Source organism: Helicoverpa armigera, chromosome 2, assembly GCF_030705265.1.
Source record: "Helicoverpa armigera isolate CAAS_96S chromosome 2, ASM3070526v1, whole genome shotgun sequence".
Classification (NCBI taxonomy): Eukaryota; Metazoa; Arthropoda; class Insecta; order Lepidoptera; family Noctuidae; genus Helicoverpa; species Helicoverpa armigera.
In genome coordinates, this window is record NC_087121.1 from 13,666,248 (window position 1) to 13,684,895 (window position 18,648).

The 18,648-nt window shown below is 41.3% G+C and overlaps 1 protein-coding gene across 1 annotated transcript; it reads left to right on the forward strand.

Annotated features, from left to right (window-relative positions):
• Positions 1–1,356: 1,356 nt before the first annotated feature.
• Positions 1,357–18,615, forward strand: LOC110378302 (transmembrane protein 94). Its single transcript, XM_064040617.1, has 26 exons — positions 1,357–1,671; positions 1,810–2,066; positions 2,522–2,629; positions 2,963–3,111; positions 3,456–3,608; positions 4,045–4,253; positions 4,853–5,072; positions 5,461–5,664; positions 5,918–6,102; positions 7,361–7,484; positions 7,822–7,956; positions 8,258–8,403; positions 8,612–8,742; positions 8,961–9,037; positions 9,275–9,474; positions 10,739–10,849; positions 12,063–12,195; positions 12,573–12,731; positions 13,152–13,360; positions 13,944–14,067; positions 14,460–14,582; positions 15,045–15,212; positions 16,756–17,032; positions 17,322–17,415; positions 17,776–17,952; positions 18,383–18,615. The coding sequence occupies exons 1-26, from the start codon at positions 1,559–1,561 to the stop codon at positions 18,453–18,455; spliced, it is 4,059 nt and encodes a 1,352-aa protein (XP_063896687.1). The 5' UTR covers positions 1,357–1,558; the 3' UTR covers positions 18,456–18,615.
• Positions 18,616–18,648: the final 33 nt, after the last annotated feature.

The following is an 18,648-nucleotide window of genomic DNA, read 5'->3' on the forward strand; positions in this document are numbered from 1 at the left end:
CGTTACAAAAAGTTTCCAAAATTTGTAATATCAGTCCTTTGCAGAATTCGTTTAGGCCACTGCTGTACTCCTGTTTTTCTGCGAAAAATTCATGTACAGGACTCATCCCTCTGTGAGTGCGGACTGGATGAAGGTAGCCTGGAGCACATATTTTTCAACTGCCCCATCAACACCTCATCCTACGACCTTTATAGCCGTCTCCCAAAATTAAAGATTCCTGTACCAATTAACTTTCCTGCCCTCTTAACATATCCCTGTCCAGAACTACTCCAAGCCCTCATGATATCTATCCTTCGAAATAATATTAAATTATAGACTGTGGCCTACTGTTGGCCACCGTTTAGGTGAATGTGGTGTTTTAATGTTTTACTTTTTTTTATCTATATATTACATATTATATATCAATGTTCTAACCTTCTTGTATTTATTATTTATATATGTATATTTTTGTTTCAGTGCCGTCCTACTAACCCAACAAGCTCTACAATCAGTTATGTAAAATCCTTGTTCTTCTTCCAAAGTTGTTTGTTTGATGGCAACACTACGTGCTTCTCTTTTCACTCGTCAGTGGCAGAATCGTCGACATAGGCATCGACAATTTGCCATAAAGAAGAATAGAATAGAATAGAATAGAAAACCATGTAAACTAAAAAAAATGTTGCCACAGTAATAGTATTCCCATAAATATAGTAAAATAGCTTTGAAAAGTGGCATGTAAATAAAGTTTGCCTCAAAGCAGCGCCTCGTATCAGCCCAAATCAGTTCACAGAAAACTTATTGGTTTGTTCACGTACTTATGCGTATTCGTGTTTTAAAACAGCAAAGCCTGTCAACAGAGTCTCTAAATATATAGCTAACAGATGCTGTCCACGAAATGTTTAAGCATGTTTGGATTAAAATGTTTTTTTTTTTATATTTCAAAGTTATCATAATTTTATTGGCATAATGTATAAATTGTCTCGTATTGTGCAGGATCTCGGATTCGATTACAGTTCGATTCTCGGGTCAAGCTGAAATCGCTACGTCGGTTTAAGTAACATTTAGGACTTCTTTAGCCCCGAGTCTGAATGTTGGTGGTAACATATATTCTTTAGGAGTAGCCACCTTGCATGCGTGTGAAACTGCGATAAACAACTAACATAATATATTTTTGCAGCAAAGATAGGAGAATAGGAACCACCGGTAAGTATCCGAACAAATTAAACATGTGACTTTGACATTCACTTGACATTTTATAACGAAAGTACGTTCAAAAACACAAATAAACTACTTCTGACTTTACATTATTCCTCATTCAAATCTCTTTACAAAATAAAATATTTTATACACAGATGTTCTCATATGCACATATTTATTAAATATCCATGTCTAATAACCAAGACAATGCTTACAATTTAAATTAAGCTATATTATTTTTAAGATTCAGAACGTACCTTCCTCACCCTTGCCTGAATCCTCTGTGTTGATGGTGTTGATAAAAATAATTTATTTAATTAAACTCATTCTGTGTCCGAGTGTACTACCTAAAGCAACAATTATGTAAATGGAATAAGATACAATGGATGATAATAACTTACATTCTTTGGGATATACAACTAAAACAGCACTTTTGAAACTTCGTGATGATATACGTAATGTTATTGAAGAACATAGGAAGAAAAATCCAACCGGGTATGTTATGATTATCATTTTCTGATAAATCTAACAAGAAAGTAATTTTATTATGTCAGTATGTATTTTTTAAATAGTTACATTTCATTAATTGTATAAGGTTATGAGTTTAATTATAGACACTCCATTTGTTTCCAGATTTGGCTTGGTGCGGAATATTATTTCGTTTTCATCAGAGAAAGTGCTATTGTCAGGCGTCGCTTACACAATCACTCTAGTATACATTGTCTGCTTGATACTTACTTACCTCTTTGGTGAATCTGTACAAGCCCATGCCTATTTGTTATGGGAAGCATTTTTTTTATTTGTTATACTGTTAGTAAACTTCTTGGTGGCTTTCAATGAAGAGTATTTATACAGGAATGAAATACCTCATAGGATAAGGAAAGTTTTAGGTAAGTATACAACATGTTTTGTTTGTTTACTTAATGATAATGCATGTTATGTTTACATTATTATCATTACTTAAACATTAAGCCAGATTTATTGTGGCTTATTAAATTAATAAGAGGTAAAGTTAATATTTCTCATTGAAGTACTTGTTTACTTGCTATTGGTGAACTAGTTATTTCAAGGTAAATCTTTTATCTATTGGAAATATATAATTAAGATGTTATCTGTTAAAAGTATTCATTGTCAGATATAATGCCAAAAAAATGGTCCTAATGTTATAAAAACAATATAATTAGGAATTTAAATAAACCATTCATTCTTAATCACTTGTGTTTATTAATTAGCAGTAATCATAATATTTTAATGACTAATAAGAATCTAAAAAAAAAGTTTCTAAGTCATTCTTAATTGAAATTATGTTTATTCATAAGTTAATAGTAGTATTTGTTAATTACAGAAACGTTGGATGAAGCCATAGAAAGTTCCAAATGGAAGGAGAATCACTATCCACATTTATGTGCTCCATATTCCCCTTGTGTGATCCTTCAGTGGACTTATCGCGATTGTAAGGAATTCTTGTTATTATTACACTAAAATACCTATACTGGGACAAGTTGAATAAATACTCTTTTATGCACAGCAGAGGATCTTTAAAATAATGCAATAAGTTCTTTTAGTACCAATTAATTAATACAATATATATAAAAAACACTCAAAACATAGGGGCATAGACATTCATTCGATATCCAAAGAGTTCTTATTCTTTCTGGGAGTCAATAGAAATCAACAAAAAAAAGTTGAGGCCCAGTATTTGCCACACACACAGCATTACCAGTGGCAGCAAAGACTAAACCTTAACAATTCACCAAACATTTAAAACAAAGAAGTCTTATTTCAGCAACCATAGTGAACTTACCATGGGCACTGCTAGTGGAAGGGGATGTAATAGTGTTAAGACCTGGTCAGGAAGTACCGGGCCACTGCCGAGGGTTGCAGCCAGAAGACCCAGAACAGTTCTTTGGACAGATCTTCCAGCCTACCACACCAGTAATTATTTTATTTTTTTGACCTCTAAAGGTGCAGCACAATTTTCTTGTCTGAAAATAGAACATATGACCACTTAATGTTTGTTTATACTGTGTCTGTAAATAATACTAACATGAATATTGTTATTTGCACAGTTTATGATGTAGCTGAAGTGATAATGAGTATCTCATGAAAGGAATATTTATCAAATCAACCTGTTATATTCTCGTCTAATCTATATGTATTATACACCATTTCTCAGTGGCCTTAATTTCGGAACTATACAAAACTATATGACAGAAGAAAGCTCAGCATAAGATATGCAGGGCATATATCAATAAATAACAGCAAATAATGTATTCCAGCAAAAAGACAACTTTAGCACGCCGCGCATTCGCACCCCGCATCGTAACAAAGCGTACCGGATGTGCGAGACCCCTTACTTGAAGAACCTGAAGCTAGCGCTAGAACAGGCCACCATCAGGCCTGTCACTGTGTTTGAGAAACAAAGGTATTTGGTAAGCATCTCTTCATAACAGTTAACTATTTTTCCCTCTTAAATCTATAATCAGCAGGCTTGGAAATTAACTTTTAAGCACAGATTATATAATAGTTATGTTTTAAGTGCCATATTTAAAGGCGAATGTTTGAAAGTGTGTGTTTGTGTATGTGTTTGTGTATGTTTGTAACTTCTTCATGGCCAAATGTCTCAACGGAATTTGATAAAACTCGGCAGTAAAGTAGCTCATACACTGGAATAAAATAGACTACTTTTATCTGGGTACAGGAAGTACCCTCAGAACTCAGGAAACTGCTGGTGAAAGCCATCTTTTGCAACTACACTACAGATGTGTTCTATTTTAAGGCTTTTGAATACATTATTTATTAATTTCCTATAGTTGCGTCCACATTCCAATATTTTTTGCTGTATAATCGTCCTAAACTTTGTTACAGTGCACAGTAAAAATAATGGAAGGCATAGTCCTGCCGTTAGTAATATCTCTAGTCGTGATCGCAAGCTTCGTGCGTCACGTCTACCACCTGCCAGGGATCACGCACTGGACCGAGATCTACTTTCTGCAGACCATCGCCGCTTCGTTACCGTTGCTGCAGATTGTGTTCCCTATTGCTTGGGTGACCTTGAATTGCTATGGGTTGGCTAGGTGAGTTTCTGTTTATTATCGTTCAATATGTTTCCTATTATGTAGGTGTAGGCTTCCAGTCTAACCGGTTGAAGCTGAGTACCTCAGAGATTTGATATGGCGCGGCTGCCTTTCCGACATCCTCAAACCTCTTATTTTGACGACCTCGATGGCGCAATGGTCACCATGCCGGACTGCCGAACCTGAGGTCCCGGGTTCGATTCCCGGTTCGGTCGACATGTGTGTAATGAGCATGTTTGTTGGCCGTGGTCTGGGTGTTACAATATCTATTTATCAATATGTATGTATGTAGCTATATGTAGTTTATCAGTTGTGTTAGCACCCATAACACAAGTTAATTAATAACTTACCATGGGGCTAACCGACCGTGTGTGAAAATGTGTAAAAAAAAAAAAAACAGTTTTAGTTCAACCCGATATTTGGTATGACCGTTTGTCAGACTTTCTGGTTTTTGACTACCCGTAACCGCTATCCTTGATGATGATAGATGTTTTCGCTTTTCAGATGCTAACCTACTTACTATTTATTGCATTATAGGTACAAAAACTCTGTCATAACTTGAACATAATCTATTTATTTTAATTACCCTTTATTCCCAGATTCAAACTTCTATCAGAAACTCGTCAGAAATACGTCCGTCCGAAATCGTGTTCGATATCAGAAGACGCAAGCGACCCACTCATACAAGCGATGAGTGAGTCCAACTTACAGCCGGAGAGCCTCAAGTCTTTGGGGAAGACATTCTTCAGCATACTCACTGGGAGAGAGGATATGGTCTGCAGAACTGCTAATATAGTGCACGTGTTGGGGTCTTTGTCGGTGAGTACTTGTAGATGTTACTCAGCCATAAGGAGGTATGAATTATGCCAGTATCAATTTTGATGAACTGAGGTTACTATAAGGAGACGATGTCAAAAGTAACTTGATGTGTATTAATATTGCAGTTCACTTTTATGTTCCCTTGAACGCGCTAATTTTAGGCCCTACTGAACATTTGAAAAATTATTTCAGTGTTAGATAGCCCATTTATCGAGGCTACTTCTTTATTTAGTTAGATCATGAAGTAGTTGCCGTGGTACGTGGATGAAATCGCTGGCGGAAACTAGTCCTCAAAAACTTTTTTATCTTTATTGTTTCATCTTCCAAGTAATCTACCTATGTAGACCCCTATCCACAGCATGGAAAATATATTTTTGCTATTTCCTAGGCCTTGAGCTGCGTTGACAAGAAAGGCATCCTTTCCTGGCCCAACCCGACTGCTGAGAAGGTGTTCTTCCTGCGCAACTCGAGCCCCTCATCGCACAACTCCAGTAAGACCAGCCTGGTCGGCTCTATGGGTCATCATAGTGATGAGCACGTTGATACGCCCATAGAGGGGAACAAGACTGTTGAACCGTCTACTATTGTTGAGGTGAGTAATTTGTTCGTGTATTGTGTCTTTGTAATGGATTTATAAGCGTCAAGTCAGGGTATTTTGCGTAAGAGAAACGCGTTATCAATTGGACATTCACATATGATGAGACTTTTAGCAATGAAATCTTATGATAATTTTGGGGAATCTGTACGACGTCCAGATGAAGGTTAGGTCCCAGTATTAGCGCTAATTTAATATGAAAGTTTTGAATTTATTTGGTTGGCTTTTAAAACCATCCTGTCCCCTTCAGGTGCTTGACTTAACCCACGACCAAAACGCCCCATTCTGCGTGGAATTTGATGACCAGCGCTGGCGGCAGCACCTGGCCCGCCTCAAGCCGCTGGGGCTGGCCGCGCTGCTGAACACGTGCGCGCCCGCGCCGAGGCACACGTATGCGCACTTCTGCGCACATCTCACCTGTGAAGCGCAGTACAGGTTAGTGACACGAGCAGCGCTGGCGGCAGCACCTGGCCCGCCTCAAGCCGCTGGGGCTGGCCGCGCTGCTGAACACGTGCGCGCCCGCGCCGAGGCACACGTATGCGCACTTCTGCGCACATCTCACCTGTGAAGCGCAGTACAGGTTAGTGACACGAGCAGCGCTGGCGGCAGCACCTGGCCCGCCTCAAGCCGCTGGGGCTGGCCGCGCTGCTGAACACGTGCGCGCCCGCGCCGAGGCACACGTATGCGCACTTCTGCGCACATCTCACCTGTGAAGCGCAGTACAGGTTAGTGACACGAGCAGCGCTGGCGGCAGCACCTGGCCCGCCTCAAGCCGCTGGGCTGGCCGCGCTGCTGAACACGTGCGCCCGCGCCGAGGGCACACGTATGCGCACTTCTGCGCACATCTCACCTGTGAAGCGCAGTACAGGTTAGTGACACGAGCAGCGCTGGCGGCAGCACCTGGCCCGCCCTGCCGCTGGGGCTGGCCGCGCTGCTGAACACGTGCGCGCCCGCGCCGAGGCACACGTATGCGCACTTCTGCGCACATCTCACCTGTGAAGCGCAGTACAGGTTAGTGACACGAGCAGCGCTGGCGGCAGCACCTGGCCCGCCTGCCGCTGGGGCTGGCCGCGCTGCTGAACACGTGCGCGCCCGCGCCGAGGCACACGTATGCGCACTTCTGCGCACATCTCACCTGTGAAGCGCAGTACAGGTTAGTGACACGAGCAGCGCTGGCGGCAGCACCTGGCCCGCCTCAAGCCGCTGGGGCTGGCCGCGCTGCTGAACACGTGCGCGCCCGCGCCGAGGCACACGTATGCGCACTTCTGCGCACATCTCACCTGTGAAGCGCAGTACAGGTTAGTGACACGAGCAGCGCTGGCGGCAGCACCACAAGCGCAGAATTGACATGTTAGCGCAATTTTGCGCATAAGTTACTTTTAAGCGCAGTTTTGCGCATAACTCACATAAGAGCTCATTTTTGATTGTAACCACGATTTTAGCGCAGTTTTGCGCATAACTCAAATATTACCGCAATTTTGCGCATACCTCTCATATAGTGTAGCTTGGGTGAAATAAACAGCAGTTATGTGTCTTTGATTTTGGTTGTCCAAACTACGAAAAAGGGGTAAAGAAAAACCCTGAAACATATATTTCTTTCTCATTCTTATCGATTATCACAATTAGCAAATCTGACCCGCTATTGAAAATTCAGGTCCACAAATTTACCAACAATAAATTATGTCAATTTCAGTGAAGACCTAGTACCAGTGACGAACAGACGATGTCTGTGCGAGCTCGCCAAGCAGATAGGATTCACTGACGCGGTCACCGAGAACTATCACGTGCAAGAGTGCCTAGCTATATTTAGACAATTGGTAAGTTATTCTTTGAGTAAATTGTGTATTATGTACTTGTGGAGACATACTCATTCCCTCTATAAACTCCCTTACATACCTCACTTATCGTCTTCTCTTATATACTCCGTTATGGATCCTTTTAAACTCCCTTATTTACTTTTCTATATACTCGGCCTTATGTACTCCACTATGAGGGATAGTTCCTTATTTACTACCTTATGTACGCTTATGTTCTCCTTACATACTCTATGATGTGCCTTCCTGGATTTCCTAACAGCCTAGATCGGATCCACCCCAGAACTATACAAAAAACAGAAAATATCTCAGTACAATAATATCGTCTATTTACCTCCAGCAAGCAGACACGATACGCCGCGAGACGCGTTTCGTTCGCTCGCTGCAACTCAGCACGAAGGTGAAAGTTCCTCTGCCTCATATGTTGGCTGTGGTCGTAAAAGATCAAGCCAACCAGCTGCAGATGCTTACACAGGTAAGTTGCCTAAAAATATTTATTGAATTCAAAAATTTATTTGTCTTGTTTCTTTGAGTGTTCATGTTAAAAACATGCTTCCATATAAAACATGATGAACAGAGCAATAGAGAAAATGAAGGCACATTAAGTAAACGTTACCCAAATTTTGCGCAATAAGTTAACTTTGCGCAAACTTTGAACGATCATTGCGCAAAACTTTTGCGCATAGATCACCTTTGCGCAACACCATCTATAATTATCGTCTGCGCTTAATTTATACTTTTTTGGAATTTCATCTAAGTTTTTGTTCATCTTATAGGGCACAGCCGACATTATCCTAGACTCTTGCGTGGACTATTGGAACGGACGGGATCTCACCCCGATCTCTCCCGCTGACCGAAAGAAAATTATTGACTTCTACCAAAGAAACTCCCTTACAGCATATTGTACCGCCTTCGCTTATAAGTAAGTAGCACAACATCTTTTATACGCTTTCGTAGCTACCAATTTATTTATAGTACATAAGCTTTAATTTTCTGTCTCACAATTACTGACTAAATCGCTATGAAACTTTTTTTGCATAATTTATTCCTGATAATACATTTCCCTTCATCTTTATTTGTAAGTCTTGATCCAATAAATATTCTTCCTTTAACATAGTTCATTTTCTCAGGCCCCTAACCCGTGGCATCTCGTCTTCCCTATCGGCGATGTACTTAGAACTACCGGCGGACAGTAGACAACTGTACGCGCCTCTTTCACAACATTGGGCTGATGCTCCAGCACTGCACTTCCATTCAACAGGTACTTACACAACTAAAATTCAACCCTATGTTCTTAGTGATAAGGTCGAAAACAGATTGTATTTAAACAAATGAACGGTGAGACCGCGCATTCTTTTTTGTTTTGACAATCGAAAAATATAAGATAAATTGAACCCTGTTGCTTGGGCAATAAGGTTTAAATTCAAATGTCAAACATTGTTCTATGTTTAAACTAAATATTTTCTTTTGAAATTGCAGACTCATTGCTGTTCAATGAGGTGACTGATGACGATGTAAAGGACGCCGAAGGATTCTTCGATATGCAATGTAACCAGGTGATGTAAAAAAAATCGGTTATATTTTCCCAACGATCAAATGTAATTTAGAAAAGCATCTTGCAAAATCGAAATTATTCTATGCCTTCAGAAAACTGGGCTTGTTTTAAAAACTGTTTCCCAAAATTTTGGCCGAATTTCAAATTAGCAGTTCCTGCATTTTAACCAAACAAACCAAATCGGCAGCTTAATCATACGTAAAGTTTTTTTTTTTGTAATACATAAATACTTCTACAGGTATTCATAGGCATGGTAACCATGCAGTACCAAGCTCAAAGCGACATGGTAGAACTAATAGAACGTCTAGAACGGGCCTGCATTCGCTTCGTTCACTTCAGCAAAGAGAACGAACTGAGATCCAGAGTGTTTAGCGAGAAAATGGGCTTAGAATCTGGCTGGAACTGCCATATATCGCTCATTAGTGAAGAGAGTGCCAGGTAATGTAGACTTCTTGGTTATAGAAACTCGTTAAAGTTTTTTTTTTTTTAATTTGATGTAGGTTTTTTCGATAGATTTTTTTTCTGTGTTATGTTTGTGTGAGAATAAGTGGTTAAAAAATTGGGTTATAAGCAAAATGTCAACTGATTTTCAACCTTATTCGTAAATGATATCATTTATTCTCACACCGACCAAGATACAACCGAAAGGAAACTTAACCAACAAAACATTTCATCAATTGGTAACATACAAACACAACAGATTGTAAAGGGCAAAATTAATATAAAAATAACCCTTCATTATGTACATAAACATATACAAGGCATTTACTAAAATAAGATACCATTATGCGCAAGCGCATACACTTATTGGGGTTACAATCAACCTTCATACACAATAAAGTTCAATATTTTGGGACCAATTTATTTATTTAGGGGCGATTTTTCAATCATCAGTTAACTTCTATCTGAGGCCATTCTATCCATCGGCCTATGAGAGTGAAGGAATAGTGAGTGCACGTGTGCTCTGCGCAATTGCTTGTGCACTATATGACCTGCGCAGTTGGCTAATCTTCTTACTTGAGAACAGCCGACGTAGCCGATAGTAATAGAGGAATAAATATAGTGGTTTGACACATTTTCTATACAAAAGCTCAGAAATTTTCCTCAGATAGAAGTTGTCTGGCTATTGAAAAGGTTGTCCTTAATGCTTGTGTATCATTAACAGGAAGCTTCGATTGGCAAATAACTATCACACCATTGAACAATACACAGCACAAGTTAGACGTTTTCTTCTGTCTTTGATTTAACTTTTTGATGTTAAATTGATGTTTTTCAAAGTGTATGGGTACAGGAATAAAAAAAATATGTGAAACGACTTATATAGAACCCAGCACTGTTTAGAAATGAATGTTGTCCTTTTAAACCCTCTTTAGAAAGAAAATATAGTAAATGTCTTTCAAAATCTCAATGTTAGAATTTTTTTATTGTGAAGAACTACAGCCTTTATGGACGAGATTCTTTATTCAAATGGGAAGGATGTTCCGAATTCTGATCTGTGTTGCCATTCACAAATAATATGACCAGTGTTGCAAGATACAATGTAATGTTGCCACACGAAAAAAAAATGGCCAGTGTTGCCAGGTGCAAAGAAATGTTGCCACTTTGCTGCACGATTAAAATTGTGACGCCACGGAAATAAAATGTTGAAGTGTTTCACCAGCTTCGGGGCTGTGGTTGGTCACTTATGAGTGGTTGTTGACAGCAAGAGCGCGTCGCCATTGTCGTCACAGACGCTGGCGCAGGGCAAGGAGCGAGGCTCGAGACTCAATAGGCACATTGACTGTGATGCTGCCGCGCTCGGCTTGTATTATAGGTTTGTTTTCTATCGCTCTATCGCGCTTGCTTGTTATGTCACGGCTGACGTCATTCATGTCAAACTTGCTAGAGAGCAAAAAAGAAATAGTGTCTGATTGACACATTATTAAAATATATTTATCGTTATAACGCATTTATTTATTAGCGTTGCGTTATTTATTTAAAGGAGTGAATTCGATGTAAATCAAATAACTTTCTTATATTAGACAGACATTAAACTAAGTCTAGGCGTGACATAACAATGCTGCATATTATTATTAATCTTCACGTATGATTATATTCATAATTCCCATTTAACTGTAAAATGGACTTTATCTACATCTGTATAAGACTCTCTTTTGCACGACATCCAAATTAACTTGGTGAATGTGAATAAAATCATACGACATTATTTTAAGTTCGCTTCGCACTTTAGCTTGAGCTAACTTAAACTCTTATTTGTAATAACCTAACTTTAATAATCACATACACACTGCATTTATAACATTCAACGCTAAACTAACAACAGTGTATAATCTCATAACAACTTAGATAATAAGGTATACCTACATCAATAATAAACATTTGAACCAGGACAAATTCTTAGCCAAATAATATTAGTACTGAAATAATTAGTCTAGTGAAATAATACTTATATTGAAATAATAATTTAGTTACTAGATCTAGAAAAACGTAGTAAACCTGCTTTAAGTTTTGGTTCAAATATCTTTAAAATTAAGGTTTAGAATAATAATTCTCAGTACCTGTTTAACTGTTCATGAAAAACGAGATACTTATATACAAATTTTTCTTTATAAGTTCTTTAAAGTACTGAAAATTGTCAATCGCCTTTTATAATTATACCCATCCTAAACTGGATACCACCACGGTTGCATTTTGCAGTTGACTTGGGTGACCATAACTTGCATGAGAGATATTATCCCTTGTATATGGTTACATTTTATGAACAGTCCATATTGCCATACATAAGGCCATATTTACTGCATTTGGTTTTATAAATAAATCGTAGCCATTAAAACTTAGGCCACATTATGTATTTCATTCAAAAAAATATTGTCAACAAATGATTAGGTATATGTATTTAGTGCTAGTCAACTGTAAAATTGTATGTAATTTAGTGAGCATCTATGATTTATAGTAAACCAAATAATATATTAATACTCAAACAAATTATTAATAATTATTTTATAAATATCTACCGACTACTACAGTACGAACATCGCGACATCAAAAGCCTTGTCTATGTCGGCACCGGGCGCCATCAACTTGGACCACAGCACCGTTAAGTTCGACAACGAGATCAAGAAGGCGAGGCATTCTATCACCACGCATACTAATTTGAAGGTAAATGTGTTTTTTGAGATTTTTTGGCAGCTATCATGCGTCGAAGTCTACGGCAATGCAGCTTGACTAATTCAGGTCGTCAGGTACTTCAGAAATAATAAAAAAACAACGGACTCCTGAGAACCAATCGCATTTGTTTCGGCGCCATATTGGTATTACCACGTCACATAATATCCATACAACATTTAATTCCAATCTTGACTTTCAAGATTTGAAACGTAGAGTCAACGCCACGATCCAAGTCCGATAATTCGGGGATAATGTCTGTACCATTGCTTAGAATTTACCTACACACGTAAATAAATTAGTTCCACATTTTCTTGCAAAACTTGAGTTGAAATGCGGACTCTAATGATACCTATTTTGTATTTGGCCAGTTCCAACGCAGCAGCATATCAACGAGCCACCCGTCAGCCGACTCGCTACTAGACGAGGACGAGGAGGGCGGGTCGCCGGCGGACGCGTGTCGCTCGCTCTCCTGCCTCACTGACTCCACCGACCACTCCGCGCCCGTCAACTTCGACATGAGCAACAGGGTACGTGCTGCCTGTACTGTGTTATACATAGCCACGAGCCACCCGTCAGCCGACTCGCTACTAGACGAGGACGAGGAGGGCGGGTCGAAGTTAGATATTTTTTTGTATATAATGTCCTTGAACCCTCAAATTTTGTCCAAGCGAAACTCACCCGCGGCATCGAGAACATTCGCCCTGACATAGAACAAGTAGACAACGTGCCGCTCCTCGTGTCATTCACCCACTATATCCCTCTCTCCATACAGTCACTATCAAACAGTCTCGAACATTCCATATTTGTACCGTAATCTTTTCCTTGTCGTCTCAATCCATCCTAAGGTTGTCTAAAAGAGCTCTCAATCTTAGTGATAAGACCGCCCATTGTGTCACCTGTACAGTTATACCCGCCTAATAACATCATCTATCTATCGTTAATACCAGGCGAAACTCCCCCGCGGCATCGAGAACATCCGTCCTCACATAGAGCAGGTGGACAACGTGCCGCTCCTCGTGTCACTATTCACGGACTGTACGGCTCGCTCCGTGCAGCTCATGATACAGATCATGCAGGATTACGGAGAAGTCGTGTGTGTGATGGGGTCGGCTGCTAACTGTTTGAACATGGAGATATTTATGCAGGCTGATGCCAGGTAAGTGGAATTACTACTTATTGTGTTATTGATTTTCGTAAGAGAATCAAACTCAAACTCAAACTCAAAATTTTTTATTTCAAATAGGCCTATGAAAGCTCTTTCGAAACGTTAAAGTTAGGTGCACGGTTCCAAAGAGTTGGTCTCATGGAGAAGAACCGGCAAGAAACTCCATGGACACTCTTTTTAAAAGAAAATAAAAATAATTACAAACTAACACCTACCCAAATAAAAATATAATTAAAATAGAATAATGGAACTGTATTTTGATCTTCTACAATCCATTCAATATTTGATAAATAAATAAGTACCTATAAAGATAAAAAAAAAAAAATATAAAGAATAAACCAAAGCAATTTTGGCGACAGTTTTGAAGTTATTCATTTGGGTGAACAAAAACTGTTTCAAATTAGAAAAAGTTGGCGACATTTGATTATTCTGCAAAACTTGAACGTAATTATAAAAAAGCGGGAGAATAAAAAAAAAGCATAATCAATTCTCCCCAGCCAGTTCGAAAAGAGGTCATACAATACGACCTCGTTTCTTCTTTCGGCCAGGGTTTATTTTTCCTTTTCCATTATAGCATAGCAGTAGAGCCGTTATACCCAGTACTATGTCAGAAGATGCCGCCGTACCAAGTGCCGGAGTCCTGCATCGGGCCCATCGACCTGGCGAGAGCACTCAACTCAGTACCTTGTTCACTATCGGTAAGCTATCTAACACTGACAAAATTCAAGGCAAATAAAATAATTTACTCATGTGCTTCATAATTTTTAAATGAATGTTTTCACGCTGCTCAGTTACAAAATAAATGGCAGGATCAACCATTCACTAACTACTGTAGCCAAAAGGTATGTAAAGCTGACTTCATTCGAATTGAAATTGTATTGGTGTCTATTTTTACAAGCTTTTTATAAGCTCAACAAAATGCCCCTAAAACCTTTTACCGTAGTAGGCGGTACATTTACTCAAATACAGAAACCTAGCTGAACAATGCAAATTAAGCTATAAATAAGCTTCATGAAGTCCATATTTCTTTAACCGGAACATTTCAACTTCTAACCTCACGCCTACCAACTTAACCTATCTGTAAATACAGATGACGCGCGACGCGGACGTGTCGCTGTTCACGCTGATCACGATGTCGCGCCACTACATGACGTGTCTGTGGAACAGCACGCAGTTCTGGATATGTAGCGTGTGCTTCATCGCGCTGTTGCAGGTAGGTGTAATTTGTTAAGTAAATAAATATTGGTCCGAAAATTTTAGTTTCTTTTCGAAATTAGGTAATATATTTACTTGAGCCTAATAGGGCAACCGGTATTGCGTGAATGTCTAAAAATTTATCGGAGTCGATAACTGCCCAATTGATCTACCAAAAGGGTTTTCCCCTTCCCAAGTGCTCCTACACACAAGTGGCACTTTGAAGACTTTGTCTACAACAATCAACCTCTTTACCAATCATCAAATGGACACGTCAGTTGACGTCATTCGTGGGCGGAGCAGAAAGAAGTAACTTTAAAAAACCACCGCAGCTTCTGTAAGATCGTATGGGCGCTTGCTACTTTTTGGACACCGTGATGTCCTCTATGTCCTCAACGTTATCTAGCTGAATTTTCTTACCACGTGCCGTCCCCTACTAAGATTTGCTCAGTAGGTACAATGATATATTTGATGACCCCAGGTGGGGTCCCTGTGCGCGTTCGTGCCGCTGTCGCTGTCGGTGGGCGGAGCACTGTGGGGCGGCGCCGTGTGCGTGCCGGCGCTGGCGGCCGCGCTCGCCTTCGCGCCGCTCGACCCCGCGCTCATGCAGCGCGCCGCCACGAGGCCGCATCTCGTGCTCAATGCTAAGGTAACATTCTCTAGGATAACCACAGGTGGGGTCCCTGTGCCGGCGCTGGCGGCCGCGCTCGCCTTCGCGCCGCTCGACCCCGCGCTCATGCAGCGCGCCGCCACGAGGCCGCATCTCGTGCTCAATGCTAAGGTAACATTCTCTCTAGGATAACCACAGGTGGGGTCCCTGTGCCGGCGCTGGCGGCCGCGCTCGCCTTCGCGCCGCTCGACCCCGCGCTCATGCAGCGCGCCGCCACGAGGCCGCATCTCGTGCTCAATGCTAAGGTAACATTCTCTAGGATAACCACAGGTGGGGTCCCTGTGCCGGCGCTGGCGGCGCGCTCGCCTTCGCGCCGCTCGACCCGCGCTCATGCAGCGCGCCGCCACGAGGCCGCATCTCGTGCTCAATGCTAAGGTAACATTCTCTAGGATAACCACAGGTGGGGTCCCTGTGCCGGCGCTGGCGGCCGCGCTCGCCTTCGCGCCGCTCGACCCCGCGCTCATGCAGCGCGCCGCCACGAGGCCGCATCTCGTGCTCAATGCTAAGGTAACATTCTCTAGGATAACCACAGGTGGGGTCCCTGTGCCGGCGCTGGCGGCCGCGCTCGCCTTCGCGCCGCTCGACCCCGCGCTCATGCAGCGCCGCCACGAGGCCGCATCTCGTGCTCAATGCTAAGGTAACATTCTCTAGGATAACCACAGGTGGGGTCCCTGTGCCGGCGCTGGCGGCCGCGCTCGCCTTCGCGCCGCTCGACCCGCGCTCATGCAGCGCGCCGCCACGAGGCCGCATCTCGTGCTCAATGCTAAGGTAACATTCTCTCTAGGATAACCACAGGTGGGGTCCCTGTGCCGGCGCTGGCGGCCGCGCTCGCCTTCGCGCCGCTCGACCCCGCGCTCATGCAGCGCGCCGCCACGAGGCCGCATCTCGTGCTCAATGCTAAGGTAACATTCTCTAGGATAACCACAGGTCCCTGTGCCGGCGCTGGCGGCCGCGCTCGCCTTCGCGCCGCTCGACCCCGCGCTCATGCAGCGCGCCGCCACGAGGCCGCATCTCGTGCTCAATGCTAAGGTAACATCTCTCTAGGATAACCACAGGTGGGTCCCTGTGCCGGCGCTGGCGGCCGCGCTCGCCTTCGCGCCGCTCGACCCCGCGCTCATGCAGCGCGCCGCCACGAGGCCGCATCTCGTGCTCAATGCTAAGGTAACATTCTCTCTAGGATAACCACAGGTGGGGTCCCTGTGCCGGCGCTGGCGGCCGCGCTCGCCTTCGCGCCGCTCGACCCCGCGCTCATGCAGCGCGCCGCCACGAGGCCGCATCTCGTGCTCAATGCTAAGGTAACATTCTCTCTAGGATAACCACAGGTGGGGTCCCTGTGCACGTTCGTGCCGCAACACGGAACTTTTCCAGGGTGAAACTAAGGGTTAATAACATATAAAAAATATGTCTGAATCTCTTTAGATTATAGTAGATATTATTTGTTTTGCTTTTTGTTAACATCCTTATTATAGCATATAATATTTGTTTAAGTTTTGTTTTAACAAGTTATTTTTTCCCCCCACAGATGGCGGTCTTCGTATTCTGGTGCTACGCATTAAAGTTTCTACCAGCGGTCCTATCAATACTAGTCCTATACGCGTTTACATTGCGCACTTTCTGCGAGCAATTGTCTCAAGCGACCAACGCCACCGCGTGTTGGATCGTCTACCCTATAAATAAGGGTGAATTTAATGTAACACATGACCTGACTTTGAAGAGTTGGCACGGGTGGGGAGACGACTTCTATGATGGGTTCTATTTGGCGCAGCATATCACGCTGGCGTTGATTACTTCGCATTTAAGTGAGTCATTTTTGTATATATTATATCTATAGTCATATTTGTGACTTCCTTGTCCCTTCAAAGTAAGACCTTAGTGTATTCTTGGGACGATTTTTGGGTCAAAATTTGGCCGTTAGAGTTAGGTCACCTACACTTTTTTTTATTACCTGTTTCGGTGTGATATTATAATTATGTATATTTTATTCATTTTAGAATATTCCATAGTTGTCCCATAATCATTATTTCCATTCAATATGTGTACATTTTCTATAATCTGTAGTGATAGTTCATAAATGTAAATTGTTTTCAGTCGTGATATCATTGTCATTTGTTCACCGACAATCTTCTATATGGCAGAAGAGCTTTTGGGCGAACAAAGTGTGGTCGGTCACTGTCGTCGTCTTGTAAGTATACATTTCTACCATTTGTTACTAATATTTCGATGTAGCAATACTAATTCTAATTTCATCTTTGTATGTGACCAATAAATTATTTTATTTTCATGGCAGTAGGACCCTTTTTACTTGGTTATTAGTTTTAACTTCTTTTTTACAATGATTTTACAACAGGTTTTAATTTTTTTATATATCATTCAAAGTTGCGAAGAAAGGTACTAAAAATTTTCTTTTATTTAGTCCCTATACTTTACCTTTAATTTCGGATATTTGTGTAGATAAAAATCTGCTTCAATCTTACTTAACTTAATCCTCTTTCAATCAAATACAGATTTTTATACGTACTAAATTCGACCTTTTACCTTCCAGAGCCGTAGCCCAGCTATGTTTCAGCGCCATAATGCTAAGCAGTAGCTATGGGTTCTGTGCCAAATGGGGGGTGTGTGGTCTCCGCTACTTCGTGCCGTGGCCGCTGGGGGTGGGGTACTCCGCCTCACTGTTCCTCGTGTTCGCGCTCAACGAGTTCATTAAGTGGCAGGAGATCAAGTATGTTGGAATAACTAAGTTTATGATTTGTGAAAATGCTTATGCTGTTTGGTTCCACCCGCGTCCCAAAGTCAGAAGTTTACCTTTAAACAGCTTAGGGTGTCTAATAGCCGGTTTCCATGCCACACAAACTATTTGGGACTAGCTTCTACCAGGAGTTTCGTGGGTATATACCTACTTCATGCACCCAGATATAATGTACATACATTGTACCAATAAATGGGCTATCTAACACTGAAAGCTCACTGAAGTAATTAATGGGATTAGTACATTCAAACAAACAAATTCTTCTGATTTATATAGGACAGGATGGGCGACCCCGAGAACATTTTGTGTTACAAATTAGCATGCTGAGCAGTATAAGGAGGTTCTACAAAATACAATTATTTTATTTTGCTGCATGTATAACTTTTTTACTTTTCTTTCCCAGAGCGGACGGGCGCAATCAAAGACGCGCTCGCCTGGATTTCGGCACTAAGTTGGGGATGAACTCGCCGTTCTAACCACGTCTAGTCAATTACGCTTTAGTTCAACTGTGAATATAACTTATCAGAGCCTACGGCGTTTATTTTGTAAGAGAAATGTGACATTGTACTTAGTACTATTTTGTACTTACTTTATTTATATGATGTTTTGATGATTTTAAATAAATTTCATAATATACACCTGGATTTTATTTGTAGCCTTATAGTGTAT

What these genes read in the sequence shown, in the direction of transcription:
- LOC110378302 (XM_064040617.1), top strand. Translation starts at nt 1,559, where the DNA reads ATGGATGATAATAACTTACATTCTTTGGGATATACAACTAAAACAGCA. An exon ending in AATTGCTATGGGTTGGCTAG is followed by an intron (nt 4,254 to 4,852) that starts GTGAGTTTCTGT and finishes CTTTATTCCCAG; the next exon opens with ATTCAAACTTCTATCAGAAA. An exon ending in TTTATGCAGGCTGATGCCAG is followed by an intron (nt 13,361 to 13,943) that starts GTAAGTGGAATT and finishes TTTCCATTATAG; the next exon opens with CATAGCAGTAGAGCCGTTAT.